The sequence below is a fragment of the Glandiceps talaboti genome, chromosome 11 (genome assembly GCF_964340395.1).
Source record: "Glandiceps talaboti chromosome 11, keGlaTala1.1, whole genome shotgun sequence".
Taxonomy (NCBI): domain Eukaryota; kingdom Metazoa; phylum Hemichordata; class Enteropneusta; family Spengelidae; genus Glandiceps; species Glandiceps talaboti.
Window position 1 is genome coordinate 2,138,858 of NC_135559.1, and position 22,310 is coordinate 2,161,167.

General features: G+C 36.9%; 1 protein-coding gene across 1 annotated transcript in view; it reads left to right on the top strand.

Annotated features, from left to right (window-relative positions):
• Positions 1-22,310, top strand: part of LOC144442449 (uncharacterized) — a 75,233-nt gene that overhangs the window by 46,530 nt on the left and 6,393 nt on the right. Inside the window, exons 6-34 of the mRNA XM_078131805.1 lie at positions 475-534; positions 825-935; positions 1,571-1,633; positions 2,181-2,258; positions 2,560-2,652; positions 3,527-3,580; positions 4,299-4,361; positions 4,711-4,809; positions 5,449-5,514; positions 6,432-6,630; positions 6,800-6,976; positions 7,617-7,745; positions 8,846-9,027; positions 9,348-9,423; positions 9,891-9,988; positions 10,636-10,759; positions 11,094-11,288; positions 11,831-12,055; positions 12,641-12,802; positions 13,390-13,563; positions 14,148-14,291; positions 15,230-15,364; positions 16,288-16,466; positions 17,530-17,593; positions 17,805-17,975; positions 19,764-19,871; positions 20,135-20,206; positions 21,024-21,149; positions 21,937-22,053. Coding sequence (XP_077987931.1) covers positions 475-534; positions 825-935; positions 1,571-1,633; positions 2,181-2,258; positions 2,560-2,652; positions 3,527-3,580; positions 4,299-4,361; positions 4,711-4,809; positions 5,449-5,514; positions 6,432-6,630; positions 6,800-6,976; positions 7,617-7,745; positions 8,846-9,027; positions 9,348-9,423; positions 9,891-9,988; positions 10,636-10,759; positions 11,094-11,288; positions 11,831-12,055; positions 12,641-12,802; positions 13,390-13,563; positions 14,148-14,291; positions 15,230-15,364; positions 16,288-16,466; positions 17,530-17,593; positions 17,805-17,975; positions 19,764-19,871; positions 20,135-20,206; positions 21,024-21,149; positions 21,937-22,053 — 3,544 coding nt within the window. The remainder of the gene's footprint in view (positions 1-474; positions 535-824; positions 936-1,570; positions 1,634-2,180; positions 2,259-2,559; positions 2,653-3,526; positions 3,581-4,298; positions 4,362-4,710; positions 4,810-5,448; positions 5,515-6,431; positions 6,631-6,799; positions 6,977-7,616; positions 7,746-8,845; positions 9,028-9,347; positions 9,424-9,890; positions 9,989-10,635; positions 10,760-11,093; positions 11,289-11,830; positions 12,056-12,640; positions 12,803-13,389; positions 13,564-14,147; positions 14,292-15,229; positions 15,365-16,287; positions 16,467-17,529; positions 17,594-17,804; positions 17,976-19,763; positions 19,872-20,134; positions 20,207-21,023; positions 21,150-21,936; positions 22,054-22,310) is intronic.

Here is a 22,310-nt window from a genome sequence, read left to right on the forward strand (position 1 = left end):
CATCATTACAAATGGATATTTTGATTTATAGTGTCAGAAAGTTTTCTGAAAGCATACCCCAAATTATCTCTTCACTGACATCTCATCAACATCATCAGGTAGGGATGAACAAATCATTTTGTGAACTGGTGGTCCCCGGACCCGTGGGTCCTGCTGAAAGAATTAGTGGTCCCAGGTCCCGCTAATGTGAAACATTAAATCTTGCATATGAATCTGTATATTCAGATGACTTTTTAACACAGTTATTAACAGTAAAGTACTGGTCCAACGGATCAGACAAGGTAAAATTTGTGTGGTCTGCCCCAAAAAATCGCTAGTCCCAGACCCAGGACCAGTGGATTTGTTCACCCCTGTCAGGGTTTTACTACAATGTAACTATGAACCCATGAGTCCATAAACATTCATCCTTTCAACCATAATCATGTTGTTTTTTTCAAAGACTATTAGTGATGTAGTATCTTGTTTATATCACAGGGTGACTCAGGTCCACCAGGTCTAGGAGACGAAAACTCTGTAGGAGGTCCAGGTGATGCGGTAAGTTAGCAACAGATTGCATAGTAACATGTATTAGCCATCTCATTACTGCATGAAATGAATCATTAGGGTGATATGATGACTCTATCTAGACAACAAATTAACCAGTACTGTAAGATATTAATTTTCCACTTTTACCTTCATTTGGCATTTTTGGTCAAGTCACTTTTTCTGTGATAAAAATTTACAGAAATTATACTTTTTACTCTACATGTAATTATTATCATTTGACATTAAATTCATAACTAATAATTCATAATTCATAACTTGGCATTTCTTGTACATTTCAGGGTCCTGACGGACCAAAAGGTATGAAGGGTGAACCAGGTAAACCAATGGATCCAATGCTGATGAAAGGGAAACCAGGTGAATCAGGAACACATGGTCTTGATGGTGTCCCAGTAAGTTATATATATCCTGTACCACCTCTTCTCATCCCTTTCCACAACAGGGAAGGGAATATTAGGACGATCCTGGGAAGGAAATACTCAGACAATCCTAGGAAGGGAATATTAGGACGATCCTGGGAAGGGAATATTAGGACGATCCTGGGAAGGGAATACTCAGACGATCCTGGGAAGGGAATACTAGGACGATCCTGGGAAGGGAATACTAGGACGATCCTGGGAAGGGAATACTAGGACGATCCTGGGAAGGGAATACTAGGACGATCCTGGGAAGGGAATACTAGGAAGATTCTGGGAAGGGAATACTAGGACGATCCTGGGAAGGGAAAACTAGGACAATTCTGGAAAGGGAATACTCAGACGATTCTGGAAAGGGAATACTCAGACGATTCTGGAAAGGGAATACTCAGACGATTCTGGAAAGGGAATATTAGGACGATCCTGGGAAGGGAATACTCAGACAAACCTGCAGATGTAGTTTACAGTGTATACCTAATGCACTCAGTTGGCTAGTTCAACCATATGTTAATTCTGAAAATATACTTAAATACTTTAGTAAATTTTAAAAAGCAAGTGAAATGAGAAAAACAGTAAATTGTTAAATTTGATTGTTTACTTTCATTGTACAGGGTTCACCTGGCATGCCAGGAAGAGCAGGAAGGAAGGGAGAAACTGGCCCCAAAGGAGGACTGGTATGTAAAATATTGTTTAATTTGATGTGACAAAAGTGACACTAATATTCTAGTCTTGATAACTGTTGCTGGTTGTAAACTTTGTAATATATAACTGATAAATCTGTAACACTGTTAGTTACAAAGATTCAATTATTTAAGGCCACTTATGTTATATTGAGACAAAGTTAATGTTATTATTAAAACAGCAAGTAAATATTGTAACAGAGTTTCAATTTATTAATAGCACATTTGGAACTCTGATAAAAGTTACAATAAAGGTAAAGCTGCAATATTGTAACAAAGTAACAATAATTTGTGCATCAGTGCAGTAAGGTCGTATCTGCTGTACAGTATTGTCGCCGTCATTGCAGTAAGGTCGTATCTGCTGTACAGTATTATTCTGTTTTGCAGTTGTAACCATTTTGTGATTCCATTGACCAACTATTGGCAGTGATTGTGTACAAAATTGTGTCCTTTTCCTCCCACTTTTGTTTAGCCTCAACTTTCAACTATTACACAAAGAAAGTTTTAAAATATCATTAATTCTGATAATTGTGTAATTCAGGGAGATCCTGGTCCTGCTGGTGAGCCTGGTGCCAAGGGTAACATGGGAGTTGGCTTTATTGGTGACAAGGGAGACATGGTAAGTTGTTGTCAACAGTTCAATAAAAATCTAGAATTTGAAGAAATGTTGAGAAAATCTTGCCATTATTATAAAGTGAGGCATATCAAAAAATCACAGAAAAACAAACATTTGTATGTAGATGAACAATTGTTTTATGAAAAGGTGCCTGTATTGAAGTTAACCCTTAAAATGCCATGCCGGTATATACACTATTATGACAGTACATATGCATGTCATTCTAACAGTTAATAACACTATAGAAAAACAATCATTGAACATTTATTGCCCTTGACTTTGACCTTGACCTTTTCCGTTATAGGGTGAGCCAGGTCCTGCAGGTCCCTCTGAATCTCAAGAACCACCACAACAAATCATTGGACCAAAAGGAGAGAAAGGATTGGCAGGTCAACGGGTATGTAGTATGTTGTAGATTTGTTGCCACATAGCAGACAGAATTACACATTTTAAATAGATTAATATAATTATCATAGTGAACCTACCACATGTCGTCAAATTAATACTGTGATACTTTCATACCAAAGCACACGGTTTACACAAAACACGGAGAGGTTTCGTCTTAGAACTAAACACTTCAACTTTATTACAGTCCACCATAGTTCGGAAAAAGCACATGTAACTACTAATATATCAATAAGTCAGTGATAAGGCTACTAATAACTCAGTACTGGTATATGTATCATTGGGTTAACAATAAAGTAGTTCCTAAAATCATCACAAATACTAAGATATGGTGATGACTTCATCTCTATGATATCACAATACGCCGCCTAGCAGTAAAACCATCACATGGATTGTTTGACAAAGTCTGTCGACCTGAACAGGGGAAACAGTACTCATAACAACCCTATGTTGTGGTACAAGAATATATTATTACTAAGTATTACTGACCTGGTGAAGGTGTTTAAGAACATGTTGTAATCTTTATTCATCCAATAAAGTCAGAAATTTTGTTGATTGGTTGCCACAAGAGCATTTTCGTAGTGTTGTTGAAGCAGGAGGAAACCAGAGTACCCGGGGAAACCTGCGTTGTTCAGCAGAGTCAAATTGAGCATACCTTTCTTACATACACACCTGGCTAAATTATAATCAAACCCAGCCGACACTGGACAGATTCAAAAGAACTGACTGCTCAGACACCAACAACCCATATTGTGATAATTATAAAATAATCTGGTGATACCAGAGTGCCATACATGTATTTGATTGGATTGACATATGCCCCTAGTGTCTCCAACCAACCGTGATAAGTTATGTTCATTTTACAGGGTGAGCGAGGAGACAAGGGAATGATTGGTGTACCAGGCAGAGGTGGTCCTGCTGTAAGTTGACTTACTTTTACATTCTGTGTTATGTATATGCTGTCATGAAGATGTTGAATTTTAGACTCTAGCTGTCCGACTTTCCATCAAGCAATGTTAAATCCAAGGAGAAGATGCATTGATTGTAAAACATAGACACACAAGTATAGTTTCTTGATTTCTTTAAAAGGCTTCAGTATGTTATCTATTTGACTCATGGTAAAATCTACCCGATTCTTGTCAAGAATGTATATAGGAGAGTGGACCAGCTGCACAGTAGATATATATTGGAATTTAAGCTAGGGAGTGCAGTTCAGGCAGGGTTGGGGATAGGAATGGGGTTGAACTCCCTAGTATACTCATGATATGTATTAGTAGCCAGGCTAGTCAAGAATATAGAAGAATGGACCAGCTGCACAGGAATGGTTTGACAATCATATTCAAGCTAGGGAGTTAGGGTAATGTTGTAGAAGAGTGGACCTGCTGCGAGGGATGCAGTAGTCTTGTTTCAAGACCTCAGATCTATATACTTCATAGATTACCGAATAAAACTAAAGGAAGATGAGAATAGAGTCCACGTTAAGTGTAAATCTGATATGGATCATCTGCAACGTGTGGACTCGGTTCTCTATAAGTCTTGCTGCCATGAACTTGATGAAGTACATTTGACTCAAAATGATGAGGTAACGTACCTTGTCAACATAAGTTTATTTCTGAAGTGTCCGTGTTTTCTACTTAGGGTCGTCCTGGACTTCAAGGAGCAGATGGAGAGAAAGGTGTTCGTGGAATAGCTGGTGCCAGGGTAAGTGTGCCTGACCTTCAACCTTTGAGATTTACCAATTCCCCAGGTTTTGCCTCATGCAATTGTTTATGTGGACACACCAACAATGGAGCCAACATTTTTATTTATTTATAAGTTCAATATATACAAAACACAATTATTTCAATTCATTATGGAGACAAATGAAATGATATCAAAACAATAATGAGTTCTTTCTCAATGAAAACTTTCTTTTTAGGAGAGAGTCAATTCTTGAATAGTCCCGAACAGAAGATAATATGGATATAATCATCTATTTTGTAGCCATATTGAAAAGTAGTCTGTAGAACTTAATTTGCACTCAATGAATTGTTTTTGTTCAACCCTGCAGGGTGACCAAGGTTCTGATGGTCCTCGTGGTGTTCCAGGATTTACTGGTGACAGAGGTGAAGATGGTCTGGCTGGCTTAGCAGGTGAAATGGGATTCAAGGTATACACAGACTAGGAATTTAGTGTTTTGGACTCTGGTAGAGTTTTTAGTGTGGTGTGCATAGCCAGAAAATGTAGTAATATATAGGAGCAGCAAAGTGCTGCATTGAGAAGTAGGTATCAGTGAAAAATCAAACTTTTAATGTGTTCATTTGCAACAATTTGGAACAGTTACTTTATAAAGTAGGGCAGAGAGTATTATGGAAATTGGTATGGTACAAATAGGCATTGGATGAATATATCACATGTATGAGTGATGAGAGTTGATGGGGGGGGGGGGGCTTAAAGATTGATTTACATATGATTGTTGCAGCGTTATCAAGTGGTGAGCTGTTATATACATTATCCAGTGATGAATATATTAAAGAAAACAGTTTAATTTTAGAATTGTAGGTAAATATGGTATGTCTAGTTGTGGAACAAAAACTCATTACCCAATAGATTTTCCATCGTGAGAATTTCATTTTCTGAATCTGAATTTGAAGGCAGTTTTTAGCCACATAGTCATACTCATCTTTGTCTGGTAGTATCATCGAATGTCACCGTGGTAATACAGAAACTTGAGATTGGGGCTGTGTTGTTAGATGTGATAGTACAACTGTGTACTTGTGTGATAACATTGTGATGGTCACTGTTTCAGGGTGAGAAAGGTGACATTGGTCCTGATGGTCTAGTTGGTCCCAAGGGTTTGCCTGGAGATTCTGAGGTAAGCATAAATGTTCTTTCACCTTTTCAATGAAACTATACATCTGGTATGTTTTCCTATCTTCCTGGAAAGATTTTCATCTTAGTGTCACTAAAAACAGTAAATGTGGAGTAGAGTAGTAAAGCACTGAGGGTGAGATTCCCCTCTGTCTTTATATGTTAGCTGGTAATTCAAAAGAAAGATATGCCAAGAAGCAGTGTGATGTTTGTCATCAAATGAGAAAGTCCTGCAAGTTAAGGAAAGTGTTTGCCTAGCATCATTAAAGTTTGCTGCCTCTATGTTAATGGTTTGATTTTTATTGCTATGCAAACTAATCAATATCTAAACATTATTTGCTGTTATTTCACTTCATTTAGGTGAGGAAAATGTGAGTGATATAAGGGAAACTTGCACAATATCACACAAGCTCAATAAATGAACTTCGTTCATTTATGATAAAAACTTCTTCCCCCTCCCCTAACCAAATGTTCACAAGTGTGACATCAAGACATTTATATATGATGTAAATTGTAGCGATGACACCACTATGATCGATACATTGTAACAACATGATGATAATGCTACTGGAAACTCAGCACTGTATATTACATTAGAAGTGAATTTTACAAAATGTAATAAACATATCAACATCTCAGTAGTAAATGAGAACCTGTAATACATGTAATTAAAGGTGTGAAAGTTTTCGTAAGTTGGTTAGAAGTGCAAAAATGAAGTGCAGCAATCGTCTTGGCACCTAAACAAACAAAGTTCATTTATTGAGATTGTGTGACATTATGTGATTGTCCCTAGTAGGAAGCCTTTCTACTACAAGTGGAAGACAAGAAGTGACAAGGCTCCTTAAGTCATGAATAATTTTTAGCTTGATATAGAAAGGATATAGTGGCCTGTTGATGTTATGATTTCATTTATCACTATAGGAAGTTGGTTTGGGACCACAAGGCCCACCAGGTGCACCAGGTATTTTTGGACCTCCAGGTCCCCAAGGACAACCTGGTATTACTGGTGATGTAGGAGAACAAGGACTTATAGGTAGACCTGGTTTGCGTGGATTTCAAGGACCAGCTGGACTTCCAGGTATTGGAAGAGATGGTGAAAAGGGAGATCAAGGAATGCCAGGTAAATATCAATAATACATGTATTATTTCATCAATACTTTTATACCCTAAGGAGAAGATAAACACGTTTGGTGTTTGCAAAAGAAATTTTACCCCTTGTGTGATGTGTAGAAATGACAAGAGTAAATTACCAGTACATTGTTCTAAACATGTTTATTTTCTCTACATAGGCATGCCAGGAAAACCTGGATCACAAGGTCCAACAGGTAGAACTGGTGCACCTGGTCCTGAAGGTGAAAAGGGAGCCTTAGCAGTTTCAGTGGCAGGTGCACCTGGTATGGATGGACCACCTGGTTTGAGGGGAACAGCAGGTTCTAAGGGAGAAGAAGGACCAATGGGACCTCCAGGTAAGAAAGAACTAAATTACAACCTATGTCTGTTTTATAATTTCCATCTTAGTGTCAAGATCGTTTATATGTCAATGATTGAGAATAAAATGGTCTGTTGATTCTATGTCTGTGTAAAAACTGTTTACTTTGTATTTGATGTTCAGAAATCAGTTAGTGTGAAAAAAAAATTGATATGAATATCAAATATATATAGGATTATACCATGCACGAGCCATTTGGAACCAAAAAATATGGAATATATGTGCTGGGCGTTCTACATCACGACAATGCATTCAAAATTACCATTACTTTCCTGATTTTCTGTGATATTACTGGCAATGGTATAATTTTGTTATTCTCCAATGTTTTTCTTCATTCAGCCAGAAAATACCCGTCTCAAGCAACTCATAGTGACAAAGGCCTCTTAGATCACTCATATTTTCCTTGGCTCAATGACAAAAAATATTGGGGAATAACACCTAAATATTTTATATGAAGACTATCCAGTTTCTTTACAGTAGATATAATAAAATTGAGAGTGGTTGCTTTTATCATCATTGGAGATGATTAACGGAGTATAGGGATCTGTGTTGGCAGTGGTAATCATAACCCAGAAATAAGATGGACATCTTGTATGTTGCATTTGCTTATTACACAGGTATTCCTGGTGATAATCCCAATGCTGAAGACTTTCAAGGACCAGATGGCCCTCCAGGACCTCCAGGTCCCAAAGGTATCATGGGTCTACCAGGTCCTGTTGGACCACCAGGTCAATTTGGATTTAAGGGTAAGCTAAGTGTTCATGTCTGTCTGTCTGTCTGTCTGTCTGTCTGTCTGTCTGTCTCTGTCTTGTCAGTGTGTTTGTTTGTTTGTGAATACATGTGTGTGTGCATGTCTATCTGACCATCCGTCTGTTTGTTTGTTTGTTTGTGTTTGTATCAGTGTCTCTGTGTCTGAGTGTCTGTCTTGTATGTCTGTCTGTGTGAGATGTAGTAAAACTTATACTGCTTTAAAGTTTGCTTGAGTACAAATCTTGTATATACAGCTATGTGTGTGTTAAATCAAGGGTCATGACCAGCCTTCAAAAGGAAATATGTCATTGAGCATAGAGCGTCTACCTCTATTGTTGTACAACATTTGTACTGTGCAGCACGTCTTATCATTTGTTATCACATAAATACATACAAATACTGTGTGACGTTAAGCAAGACAGGTTTAAAACCTGAATCATCCTGTTCTACTGAACCTTTTACTCTCAACTGTTCAGAATGACTTGCTCCTGCCGTTCTATGTCACGATTACATTTTCGTATGTAAACTATGTACTTTCAAAACTGGTAAATCCATGACTTCACTTTATGTACATCCTTTGGTATGGGTCTGATGTACTATTAGTGCATTTAATTAAATCGTCAAAATGTCAAGGATCAATGAATAGCAGCCAAAGGTTTACTTCAGTCGAGCTCAAGCTTGGAGGTTTGAAATCCCAGAATGTGATGAATGTAAATGACGAACAAATATCGTCATATTCAGACAAGTTTTATTTACATTTTAAGTTTAATTTGATATTACATCGCAAGGCATGTCTGATAATTTTGAATGAGAAACCATCATACAATCTGAGTCGTCAATCATAGCAAAACAGGTGATGAATGAAAGTCACACAATCATGTATTTTGCACAGCTGTTGGACGCCATTTTTGATACATGATGAAGAATAAAGTGTGATGAACTGTATTTCTTTGAATAAAAATCATACAGAAATATTAATTATATGATAAATATATAATCCTGTTAAATCAGTGTTAGTTTTATGTCATAATGCATCCTTTGAACTCTTCCAACCAAATTACAAATTATGACTTACTTCTTGAATTGTTCTTTATAGGTGACGTAGGTGGCATGTGTGAAGATGTCTGTCTCCCAGGGTCCAAGGGTGATAAAGGTGATGATGGATTCCGTGGATCGCCAGGATTGACTGGGCCTACTGGTGCATTAGGACCTAAAGGCCGATCGGGCGGTTTTGGTGAAATAGGACCTCCAGGAGAACCTGGTCCAGATGGTCCTGATGTAAGTTGGTTACACCTTTTAGGGTATGATGTTGTCAAGGAAATGTTGTGAGAATAATTTGAAATGCGTTGATTTTCTGAAAATGGTCTGACTATTAAGGAGTAAACTCTTGTTATAGGCCTTGCCTACTTCTGTCATTTGGTCATTCATTCATAGTTAAACATTTAAACAGGTTTATAAATATGTTTGCTAAAACACCTTTTCTCACTTTTGCATCTGAACAGTAAAAGTGTTTACTGATTGATCTCCATTTTCTCCAAGAAAATGCTTTAGTAATATTGTTTACTTTTTTTTCATCTTTGTTTTACTGTACTCTGTAGGGTGCTCCAGGTCTAGAAGGTCCTGATGGTCCAAAGGGCGAACAGGGTGATCCAGGATTCTTTATTGGCATCCCAGGTAAGATTTATTGAACAGATGTAATATGCAATATGTAAAGAATTCTTTTCAACATATATAACAAGAAAACTTGAACATCTCAAAAAAAATCAACTCTAGAATTTTCCTAACATTCTTTGGAATGATCACACAATGTCACACAAGCTCAGTAAGCAAACATTGTTCATGTAGGCCAAAAACCTCTCTCCCTTCCCCTATATGAATGTTCATAACTGTGATTCGATAAGTTTGTTTATGGTATTTAGCAATAGTGAAAATTGTAGTGGTCAAACCACTATGCTCAATACAATTTTAAAACATTGTATAACACATTATAACAATTAACTATTCACTGCTTCAGTATTGGGACAGTGCAAACGTAGATGCCAACAATATATATGGTGATTGAATTTGACGTAAATATAAGGCTACATTTGATCTCAAATTTTTTGGTTTGTTGATTATTTGTGTGTTTTTTGTCTACTCAGGCCCTACTGGTAACAGAGGATCAAAAGGTTTCCCTGGCAATCCAGGTTTGCCAGGTCCACGTGGTACTCAAGGTGTTTTCAATCCTAAAAAATCACAGGTTAGATACACTTCTGTACATAATACTGTACAAATACTTTTAGCACAACAGAACTGAGGTTCACTGAAATTCACTGAAATGTTTTGTTTTGTTCAGTGAAATTCATCCCTGAGAGTGAGATGCACATTGGAGCTTAAAATGCTACTGTATACTTTAACACTTGATGTGACTGCCATAATATTACCGGACACGGTGGAATCACTTTTAATAAAGGGGCACAAGCTGAGTTTATCCATATTTGGGCGTAGTTTATCCATATTTGGACATAGTTTATCCATATTTGAGCATAGTTTTTGCTGCATACTTAAAAGAAAGGTACTCATAGTAGTGTACTTACTGAAGCACACTTAACCACCACCCATACCCGCAATTAACTGAACTCAAACCTGGTATCAAGATACATAACCCACAAAAAATCTGATGACTTAAATTTATCATACATATAAAAAATGTTTAGGACTCCCTACTATGCAGTCACCTAGTCTAATAATGTCAGAAGACATGCATTGACATTAATATCTTACTGAAATATGGTTTTATTTAAATATTGTCACTTGAGTAAAAAGCTTATAAAGTCAGCTTAAGCCACTATTAATGTTATGTGTTATACAAAGAGTAACAGAATAATGTTGTGTTTGATATGCAAGGGTCCAGTTGGTCCTGATGGAGAACCAGGAGACATGATACCAGGACCTATGGGTTTGAAGGGTGCTGTTGGTGAACCAGGTCTTCCAGGTTTTCCTGGTTTGCCAGGATCCAGAGGAGATCCAGGTGGGTTTCTAGTTAGTAGTTTCTTGTTTGATTTGTTTGTAAATCTGAGATTAAGTCACTGCCATTTAAAACCATATTTTACATTCCTTCAATACACCTTTCCAAATACAGCATGTTGTAGTTATGATTCAATTTATACAATATTGTCAGCATTCTAAATATGATGCATCAATCATAATTCTAGTGCTAAGTCATCAATCCTGGTTTTCTTTTTTGTATTTTACCAAAATTGACTATAATAGCAACTTTAGATATGTCCGGTTGCTGTCATGTGACTCATTAAAATTAAATTACACTATTGTAACAAAATTGTGTCTTGTTTTGTTGACAATAGGTACAATTCCTGATGAAATGAATGGTGTACCAGGTGAAGCTGGCCCAGCTGGACCACAAGGCCCTCCAGGACCTCAAGGCTTTCAAGGCTCAGCAGGTGGTCCTGGTGGTTCAGGCTTCTCAGGTTTACCAGGTCTTAAAGGTGTGAAGGGAATGCAGGGTTTCCCTGGTATTCCAGGACCAGCTGGGTCACAAGGTAAGTCAACAACTTATGTATGTTTATACCTGTAGGAGAGAGAGAGAGAGAGAGTGTGTGTGTGTGTGTGTGTGTGTGTGTGTGCATGTGTTTTTGTGTGTTCAGGAGAGATCGTCAGTAACATGCATTACTGATAAAAAAAATCAACTTCCCTTTTCAAAGGACTTTATGGTCAATTGTTTAATGTAATTATCAATTGGGTGTTTGAAACTTTCGTTGTAGTATGATTTAGATTTAGGAAGTCATGATAAAAAGATTTATAAATTAAAAATGCTAACCAAACACCCAATCCTCATCTATTTGGCCATTTTAACCTGAAGAGATAATCTATAGAATTGTGTGGTGTGTCTTTGTGTCAATATAAGTCTACATGAAAAAAACATCACTAGGAACGATTTCCTAGTGCAAGCTTTTTTAATATAAAATTTAAAAATGATAATGGTTGGAATATTTCAAAGATTTATCAGTAGGAAGGGAACTTAGAGTTTTAGGATAAGATAGATAAATCTGCTATTAAAATATATATATATATATATTTCCAGGACCCACTGGTATCCGTGGTGATAAGGGTTTCCCTGGATTGACTGGTAACAAGGGAGACAATGGATTTGCTGGACGTGATGGACAAGTTGGTCCCGAGGGTCTAAAAGGTGAACCTGGTGAGATGGATGGAGAAATCCTTAAAGGAGAACGTGGACAGGATGGTCGCCTTGGTTCAGAAGGACCTAAGGGTGAAAAGGGAAACATTGGTCTCCCTGGACTTAGAGGTAAGTTAGTAAAGTATTACACTGTAGTCAACATTTGCTTTACATCCAGCCATATATCCAATTAGAAGTCAGTATATCAAGGAAATACCATTTTTTATGTAGATTGAAGGAAAAACTCACATTTTTCTTATCAGTAATGCCAAAATTCTAGTCAAATATGTAATACACAGTATATAAATCAGTTATAGTAAAATGGCTTTCATGATTAAATTGTTTATTATTGGTCATGTCAAATATACACCAGGTGTTTCCTATGCACATAATATGTAAATTGATCCAATCATGTATTTTTAATGCTAGGTTTGGATGGTATGCCAGGTGTTTCCTATGCATATATGTAAAATTGATCCAATCATGTATTTTTAATGCTAGGTTTGGATGGTATGCCAGGTGTTTCCTATGCAAATATGTAAATTAATCAAATCATGTATTTTGATTGCTAGGTTTCGATGGTTTACCAGGTGTTTCCTATGCAAATATATAAATTAATCAAATCATATAGTTTGATTGCTCGGTTTAGGTGATATACCAGGTGTTTCCTGTGCAAATATGTAAATTAATCAAATCATGTATTTTGATTGCTAGGTTTCGATGGTTTACCAGGTGCAACCGGTGCTAAAGGAGAATCTGGTGATTTTGGCATACCAGGACGTCAAGGTTTCTTTGGAAGAAAGGGTGCAAATGGTTTACCAGGAACAAATGGACTGCGTGGTGTAGATGGTAGACCAGGTTTCCCAGGATTCAAAGGTATAGTAGTCTATCGTGTGACTTTTTAGGTGACTAAGCTTATATTATAATATTAAACTTATGAGAGGAAAGGGGAAGGACAAGTTTTTATACATGTTTATGATTAGGAGAATTGACATTTGAAAATTTAACTTTATTAGAAGACATGCTACACTATTCATCATGATGAAGGACTTCTTACATTGTAACTAGTTTATGTACAGTGAATTTATAGAGTGCCAGTTTCTACTATATAGAGATCAGAGACTAATATTGAAATGTAGAGACTAATTTTGAAATATTAGCTGATGGGGAGGGGAGGGGAGGGGAGGGTGGCATGCATTGGATAAGTTTTGATTTTAGTGGCATGAGTAATGACAATCATGTATTCAAAAAAGGGGTCAAACCTCTACATATTGCTCAAAAAATCAAAAGTGTAGATGCGTTGAAGAAGGGTGGGATGTCAAAACCACAGTATTTGTGTATATAACCTCTATGACTATGTGATTCCACCCCCACCCCCCCCCACACACACATGGTTAGTCACTAATCAATAAACGAATAACTACCTTCATACATATGACTTGTATACTTGTTGTTTTCCTTAGGTCTGACAGGTCTTCCTGGAGATGTTGGTGAGCCAGGTTTACCTGGTGATGCTAATGGCAATAGAGGTGAAGATGGCGAACCAGGTGAAGATGGTGCAAGAGGCCTTGTAGGACCTCCTGGACCACCAGGATTAAGAGGCACACCAGGATTTGGAGGATTCTCAGGACGTAACGGTAACAGAGTTAGATCTCTCAAACTTTGAACAAAAAATAAATTAATGCCTACCGAGCATATTTGAATGATTTCATTTTTGCTATCTCTCTCCAAATTTCAAGCCAAGTTAGTAATCATAATTTTTACATACCGAGTAAATCTACAAACTTCACTCTGAAACTAAATTAGTTGAAAAACAATCTATTACTCAGCGTGAGGCTTTGTGGATAATTCTACTATTGAAACAAAGACAGTGGTGTCATTTCATGAGTTCCTCTGATGTAAACGTTACTCAGAATGAGGCTTTGGAAAATAACCTCTAAGTTTTCCCACAATGCATTGCAGAAATTTCCAAAATGGCAGAATGCATGAGAGTGCAGTAGGGCTTCTTTACAGGACCCCAAAATCATATGTAGGTTGATAGCAGTAATCAATGTATGTGTAGTACAGCCAGAAATAACTTTGACTGGACTTTCCTGTAATTAATCAATTCATATTTCTTGGTATTAAACTCGTTCAAAATTCAAACTGTTTCAGTACTTGACTACTGCTGATGAATGATGGATAAAGTCACAAGTAAATGAATTATTTTGTACTTTTTCAGGTGAACCTGGTGATGAAGGTATCCCAGGTTTCCCAGGAGACCAAGGTCAGCCTGGTAATATAGGTTCCCCAGGACGTAAAGGTGAAGATGGTGACCCAGGAAATGAAGGTGTACCAGGATTCAATGGTCCAATTGGTGTCAAAGGTAAGTCAGCAGTCATGTTGTGTTGTGTTGTCAGTGAATTAAGAAAGAAAAGTGATGTTGAAGTGTATAGGCAACACATACAAAATATAAACTAACAAGCGTATACAAGGCATTAATATTTGGAATACCATGAAATTAGTCATCAGTTAAACACAAAAATAATAAGCTCAGATTTTGCACTAGGTTATATTTACTAAACACTATACAATATTGCACATTTTTAAATCAAATTAATGAAAGCAAGTTTTCAGTTTGTGCTACCTGAAACTACTCAGGCTAATGATAAGCCTTAGGATCACTCGATTTCTAGGTTGACATCATTTCACTTTATGCTCTACAAAAAGCGTGACGGTGCTGAACAACATGATGTATCTTACAGTCTATTCAAATGCATTACTATAGGCTCATATGAGAATAAGTCGGGCAAATATTTTTTGCATATACCATGAATGAAGGCATTTCAGTTTTCAACTAATTTTTTGTAAAGCTTGTTGACTTTCTTCTGGGGAAAATGTAAGTATATATGTGTAGTTGAACATTTTAATTTTGTATGGCACTTTTGGCATTTTTTTATTTTTTTATTTTTTTTATTTATTTTTATTTATTTTTTTTGTATGGCACTTTAAGTATTTTTTCATTTTTATTTTTATTTTTGTATGACAAATTTTAGTACTTTTATTGTACGACATTTTTAGTATTTTATTGGTTGGTATCTTTTGTGTTGAGTCCACTGTATTTTGTAAAGAAAATTGAGACATAGGGTGGTGCTCTTTTTGAAAATTAAATAATAATAACAAAAATTTTAAAATTTTAAAAATACCATTAAAAAATGAAAATCTCATCATTTGTTGAAAGTTTGAACCATGTTTTCTGCAAATACACAAAAAAATTAAGAAGTGCAACCCTCAATATTGACTTCAAATTGTGGTTGGTGACAGGTGAACGTGGTGACGATGGTGTGAATGGTGCCGATGGAGAACAAGGCGAGCCAGGCATACATACAGGATTTATGGTGAAGGGAGAACCTGGTATACCAGGTTCCAGAGGTGATCCAGGAAGAGTAGGAGCACCAGGTAATTAAGGATGCATGACTTGTAAGCAATTGATAATTGGGTTCTGTGTGAAAACACTATCAAGTTGGTTACACTTTTGTAGTACTTTCTCTATTTGAATTTGATGATAGTCCATGTTCATTCTTGTCATACCATCCTTGCAATTCATACCAACACCTCTGTAGAACATTCTTAAATATGTTCATTAGGTGTGTAAAACATAGCAATAATTATCGCCTAGTGGTAAAGCCAGCAATGCATGAAATAAGATTGTTTGACAAAAGTCTGTTGACCTGAACAGGTAAAACATTACTCATAAGTAATAGAAACCATTGGTTGTGATACAAGGACTATGTGTCACCTCTTTAGACCAGTGTAAATAGACACAAAAAATAACTTGCTGTGACAAGCCAACACAATTTTGTCCATGGGCATGGATGTTGATAGTAGTAGGGCAGTGTCTTTTATAATGGTATATCTTTACGTCAGGTGAAGTGCATTAATCTTTGCAGCCTGGATATGGGTTTTGCAGACTTGAAGTTGTACGGCAGAAGGGCCAGACTTTAGGAAGGTCCGCAAGCCATACTCAAGGTTTTTGTTACAAAACTCATCTCCTGCAAAAGTTTTAATCATACGCCAATTGTGTAGAGAAGTTTGGAAAGGGCTTGTGACGTTGGATCCAATCAAAAGAAGATAAAGAGGAGAAAATGGAGAGGCAGAGAAACATGAAGAAGATGATTTTTCTAGTTTTTTTTACTGTTTTTTAAAATCAAGCGAGCAACCCATAGTTGCCATGAAAAAGTAATGAGAAAGATTTCTAAAAACTAGGGTCATTCAAAGCTTGAATTTAAGGCCTACTAGTATCTTACATATTCTTTACAAGTCAAATCTGTATCTGATGATTTATAAATCATGTAGTGAATAGCATCTTTGATCCCTTACAGGTTCACCAGGTGTTGCAGGAAGGCCAGGAGGCGTAGGTCAACCAGGTCTTGATGGGCCAGTTGGACCAGCTGGACCAATTGGTGACAGGGGACAAGATGGACAACCTGGTTCACCTGGATTCCGAGGCCAAAAGGGTAACAAGGGTATTGGAGGATTCCTAGGCTTATCAGGGGCAAAGGTAAGCTTAGTTTTCATCATTTAAAAGGTGGTAGACTGGCTGCCAGCTAAAGATATTGTCCATCTTCAGTATGCCAAAAATACAGCAGCTAGGATTGTGTCATGTACAAAGAAAACAGATCACATGACATCAGTTCTTTCTGATCTCCACTGACTACCTGTCCATTACAGGATTCAGTACAAAGTACTACTGATCACCTACAAGGCACTCAATAACACTACTCCTGGTTACATCACTGAGAATGTACACAATGGACAGACTGGCCTTACATTATAGAATAGAATAGAACAGAATCTTTATTGCATCCATTAAGAAAACTACATTTCTTCATTGAATTTTCTGCAATAAGTGTTCAGTGCTAATATAACAAACTAGTAAATATATAACAGTAATAATCATTAACAAAAATAACAAAATAAGGTATTTTCATAAATTTAGGTTCTGGATATTCATGTCATGATTTCACGTTAGCACTATGTATTATTATGAAGAATGAATATTCATGACTCCTAAGTGCTTATTACCTTTAGATAAATAGTCATAAATATTCAGTGTGCAGCTAAGACATGTGTATGTCTGTGTGACAATTAACAGTATGAGATCAATAGAGGTCAAATAGAGTTTCAATTAGATGTTTCTTGGCAATTGCAAATTAAATGATGTGAAATCATGAAATGACTCTCCAGAACCTAAGTTTATGAAAATAGCTTTATTTCCTGAAGTGTTACTCCCCTTGAAATTTTAAAGTGTACCCCATAATAAGTTACAGAAGATAGCAAACCAAGATGTAAGATTAATTTTGGCCCTTATACAACAACAACAACAACAACAACAAAGGTTTAGGTGATTAAAAATCCTCAAGAAGGAAATCAGAGCCAAGTGTCACTAATATTGTATGATTGATGTCTGAGTAGTTGCTAGACCTTAGACTAAAATGCTTACTTGGTCACCACTGAGGGCGCTGTGCCCAGACAGATGCACTCATTGCTTGTTAGTTTTCTTCAGCAACCCCAAAGTACAGATCCAAGGGCTTACAACAACTTGGTTACTATTATTATTACAGGGACAACCTGGTTTTGATGGTAGAGAAGGACCTGATGGAGAACCAGGTGCAAAGGGAGAGAGCGGTATGTTGAACACTTCCTCCATAATTCATTATATATGCTGCAAGATTTTAATTTAGCAATTATCAGTTTCTTTTACCAATTAATATTTCCTGGTGTTGTATTGTTGTGTTCTGATTTCATATGAAGGTCAAAATTATGGAGTGAAGGATTCATGTTCCCTGCCACATGTTATGTGAACTCCTGACATTTTAACTTTGACTTTGCATTTCAGGTTTACGTGGTCTGCCTGGTCCTGCAGGACCACAGGGTAGAGATGGGTTTAGCGGTATCAGTGGCAACAAGGGAGAAACTGGTGAAAAGGGAGAACCTGGTAGTGGTTTTGGTGATTTCATGAAAGGATTGCCAGGTGATGATGGAGAATCAGGACCTGCTGGTTTCAGAGGTAAGGTTTCATTCATGACCTTTGTGGTCTTTTGGTCTGATTATGTAAATTAGTTAATAATTATGCTCATACGTTACTTTGTTACCTTACACATTTATTAAAGCCAAATTCAATTTTACTGACACTACACCTAACCCCTACAAACCATGATCATGAATATTCACCTTCAATAATTATCATATGTGGAAAAAAGCAAAAAAAATGTAATCCTGCTAATACCAAGCAAGAAAGAAAACGTTCAGTTGTATGTTCAGTGAATTTATGCATAAATTTGCACACATCTACTTTTCACGTAAACTTGATTCATGCAAATCAAATTCTGAAATTTAAATATGGTCGCCACTTGTACAATGCCCCTAGTGTTAAAGGCAGAGGTAACTGGAGTACCCCAAAGGATACATGTATGCATTGTTTGGTAGGGTCAAAATTAACATCATCCTTCTTACATACAGATCTGGGAATTGTAATCAAACCCAACCAGCGCTGAGTGGGTTTGACCCAAGAAGTGTACAAGCTAACTGCTATTCCACCAATAACCTAGTAACCCAGTACCCCAATAACCTAGTAACCCAGTACCCCAATAACCTAGTAATCCAATAACCTAGTAACCCAGTACCCCAATAACCTAGTAACCCAATACCCCAATAACCTAGTAACCCAGTACCCCAATAACCTAGTAACCCAATAACCTAGTAACCCAGTACCCCAATAACCTAGTAACCCAGTACCCCAATAACCTAGTAACCCAATAACCCAGTACCCCAATAACCTAGTAACCCAATACCCCAATAACCTAGTAATCCAATAACCTAGTAACCCAGTACCCCAATAACCCAGTAACCCAATAACCTAGTAACCCAGTACCCCAATAACCTAGTAACCCAGTACCCCAATAACCTAGTAATCCAATAACCTAGTAACCCAGTACCCCAATAACCTAGTAATCCAATAACCTAGTAACCCAGTACCCCAATAACCTAGTAACCCAATAACCTAGTAACCCAGTACCCCAATAACCTAGTAATCCAATAACCTAGTAACCCAGTACCCCAATAACCTAGTAACCCAATAACCTAGTAACCCAGTACCCCAATAACCTAGTAATCGAATAACCTAGTAACCCAGTACCCCCAATAACCAAGTAACCCAATAACCTAGTAACCCAATACCCCAATAACCTAGTAATCCAATAACCTAGTAACCCAGTACCACAATAACCCAGTACCCCAATAACCTAGTAACCCAATACCCCAATAACCTAGTAATCCAATAACCTAGTAACCCAGTACCCCAATAACCTAGTAACCCAATAACCTAGTAACCCAGTACCCCAATAACCTAGTAACCCAGTACCCCAATAACCTAGTAACCCAATAACCTAGTAACCCAGTACCCCAATAACCTAGTAACCCAGTACCCCAATAACCTAGTAACCCAGTAACCCAATAACCTAGTAACCCAATAACCTAGTAACCCAGTACCCCAATAACCTAGTAACCTAGTAACCCAGTACCCCAATAACCTAGTAACCCAGTACCCCAATAACCTAGTAACCCAGTAACCCAATAACCTAGTAACCCAATAACCTAGTAACCCAATAACCCAGTAACCCAATAACCCAATAACCCAAACCATGTGAAACACTACTTCTTCATTTATGATCCCTTTGCATTTAAATGTGTGACAATATTTGGCCCAAATTTGTAACTGATATCCTGTGTACCAAGTTTGCAAAATATAAAATATTGAGAAAATATAACATTGTTATTTTTCTTGACACAATACAAGGTATCAACGGTGCTAAAGGTCAACCAGGTAGTGATGGTCTACAAGGAAGAGATGGTTTGAAAGGAATTTCAGGGTTACCAGGTAGAACAGGACTTAGAGGACCAGATGGTAAGATATGTTTTCTGTATTATAGAATACATAGTTCATTTGTTCCAACTTCACCTCCCCACTGTTATATTTCATGCAGCGTGATACGGAAAATTATTGCCTGGGTTCGATGCACATGCATTGGAAGCGATGCTGGGTGTATGATAAAAAAAGAGTTGATTACCAATTTGATATTTTGCATTTATACAGTTTATATACATCATCATGAACTTTTTACAGAATCTCAAATTTTAAAAACTGTTTTACTGTTCTCAATGATGTAGGTGATGACGGTTTACCAGGGTTACCAGGTTTGAATGGATTAGTAGGGCTTCCAGGAGAGAAGGGAGAAGAAGGTTAGTCACATCATTCATTGTTTTATGGAACATCTGACATCAGTGGTCAAGTTCCTGGTCTATTTGCATAATAGTTGTATTATCCTATCGATGCACTGATGTTGAGTGAAGGCTTAATTTGATTGGTCTAATTCATTTGCATAATAGTTGTATTATCCTATCGATGCACTGATGTTGAGTGAAGGCTTAATTTGATTGGTCAGATTTTCTAATTCATTTGCACAATAGTTGTATTATCCTATCAATACACTGATGTTGAGTGAAGGCTTAATTTGATTGGTCAGATTTTCAAATTCATTTGCACAATAGTTGTATTATCCTATCGATGCACTGATGTTGAGTAAAGGCTTAAGTTGATTGGTCAGATTTTCTAATTCATTTGCATAATATTTGAATAATCCAAGCCACACCTTGATGTTGAGTAAAGGCATATCATTGGTCAGCTTTTGTTGTTGATTTGCATATTTTTTGCATAATCCAACCCTGATGTTGATGTTGAGTGAAGGCGCTTGTATAATTGGTCCGACATACTAGTTGATTTGCATAATATCTGCATTATCCAATTGATACCCAGATGTTAAATCAGAATATTGCTGGTCAGATTTTACCAGTTCATTTACACACTCACTATTCTCCTGAACCAAGAAATTAAAAAGTTGTGACTTCAAAGTATATGTAATTTAATTTTGTTTAAAGTTACTGTTAACTGCAAGGAAGTGGCAGTGGTGTGGATTAAAGTATCTACCAATGACTGGTTCTTACATTTGAACTCCACCTTTTATCTATCAATGACATTCTACCCTATTGTTCTCTACAGGTGATATTGGACCACCATCAGCTCCAGGACTTCCAGGTGAAAAAGGTAGACCAGGTTTGCCCGGTCTACGGGGCTTTGATGGCAGAATAGGAAGACCTGGTAGTGATGGATTTAGAGGAGAAAATGGTGAGTGAAAACAATGTGTTTTGTAATTATTATGTGTATCTAAGCATTTAACATGCAGAAACTGGAGTACCCGGAGAAAAACCTGCATTACTGGGTAGAGTCAAACTGAAAGACACTCTTCTTACTTACAGTGTGGTAAATTTAATCAAACCCTGAATTGGTTCGAACACTGACCACAGTGGTAAGAGGCAAGTGGTTAATCACTCGGCCACTGACAACCCAATATACATACATATATCAAATAGGAATATATTTAAAAATAAAATGAGAATAATTTTAGAAGCTTAGTAGAATAATGCTTTCTGTATCTATAGAACAAACACTACAACTGTTGGTGATGCTGTAATATCAGTGTTAAGACTTCTAGATCTATACACTTCCTGTTTCTGTTGCCTTGGTAACACCGAAAAATATCACACCAAGTTATGATATATGCATTGTTTCACTGTGTGTGTGGTTCCACTAGTAGTAGTGAAGACTGTTCATTTGTTTCAACAATTCTAATTTGAATATTCCAATAGATTGAGCACAGACAGTGTTATTTGTGAAAGTGTTCCAGAATTGTAATAACAGTTGTATATAAAGCATCTACATAACAAAACTGTACTGTGTTATTGTTGGTGCTGGAATATATCAGAAATATAAAACCAGGAACAGCGTAGCCCAGCTGTATGTCATCCCTAAAAACACGAAGGAATAATCATGTATAACTTTTGACCCAATATTGTTTAGTCTCATGTAAAGTTGACAAAATGTACTCATCCTCAACTCCACAATTTATTCCAAGGTGAGGACGGTTTCCCTGGTCTTCCTGGTCAAGAAGGTGACCGCGGTCGTCCCGGAACAGGCATGGAAAAGGGAGAAACAGGTGAACGTGGAAGAATGGGAGATATGGGTATTCCAGGTAAGATTAATGTGCTTACACTACAGAAAATTATATCTCTTCCCAACAAACTTGAAACTATAATACATGTAGATATTGGACTTTTTACATTGTCACAATACTTGATGTCACTAGTTTTCCAGTCAACATGACTTTTAATGTCACGAGTTTTCCAGTCTATTTTAGAAAAGCAAGGTGTATGGATTATAGTTATTTCTATAGTGTGTTTTTATATTTTGATATTAAGTTGTAGAATTGACATCAATAGATATAAAATT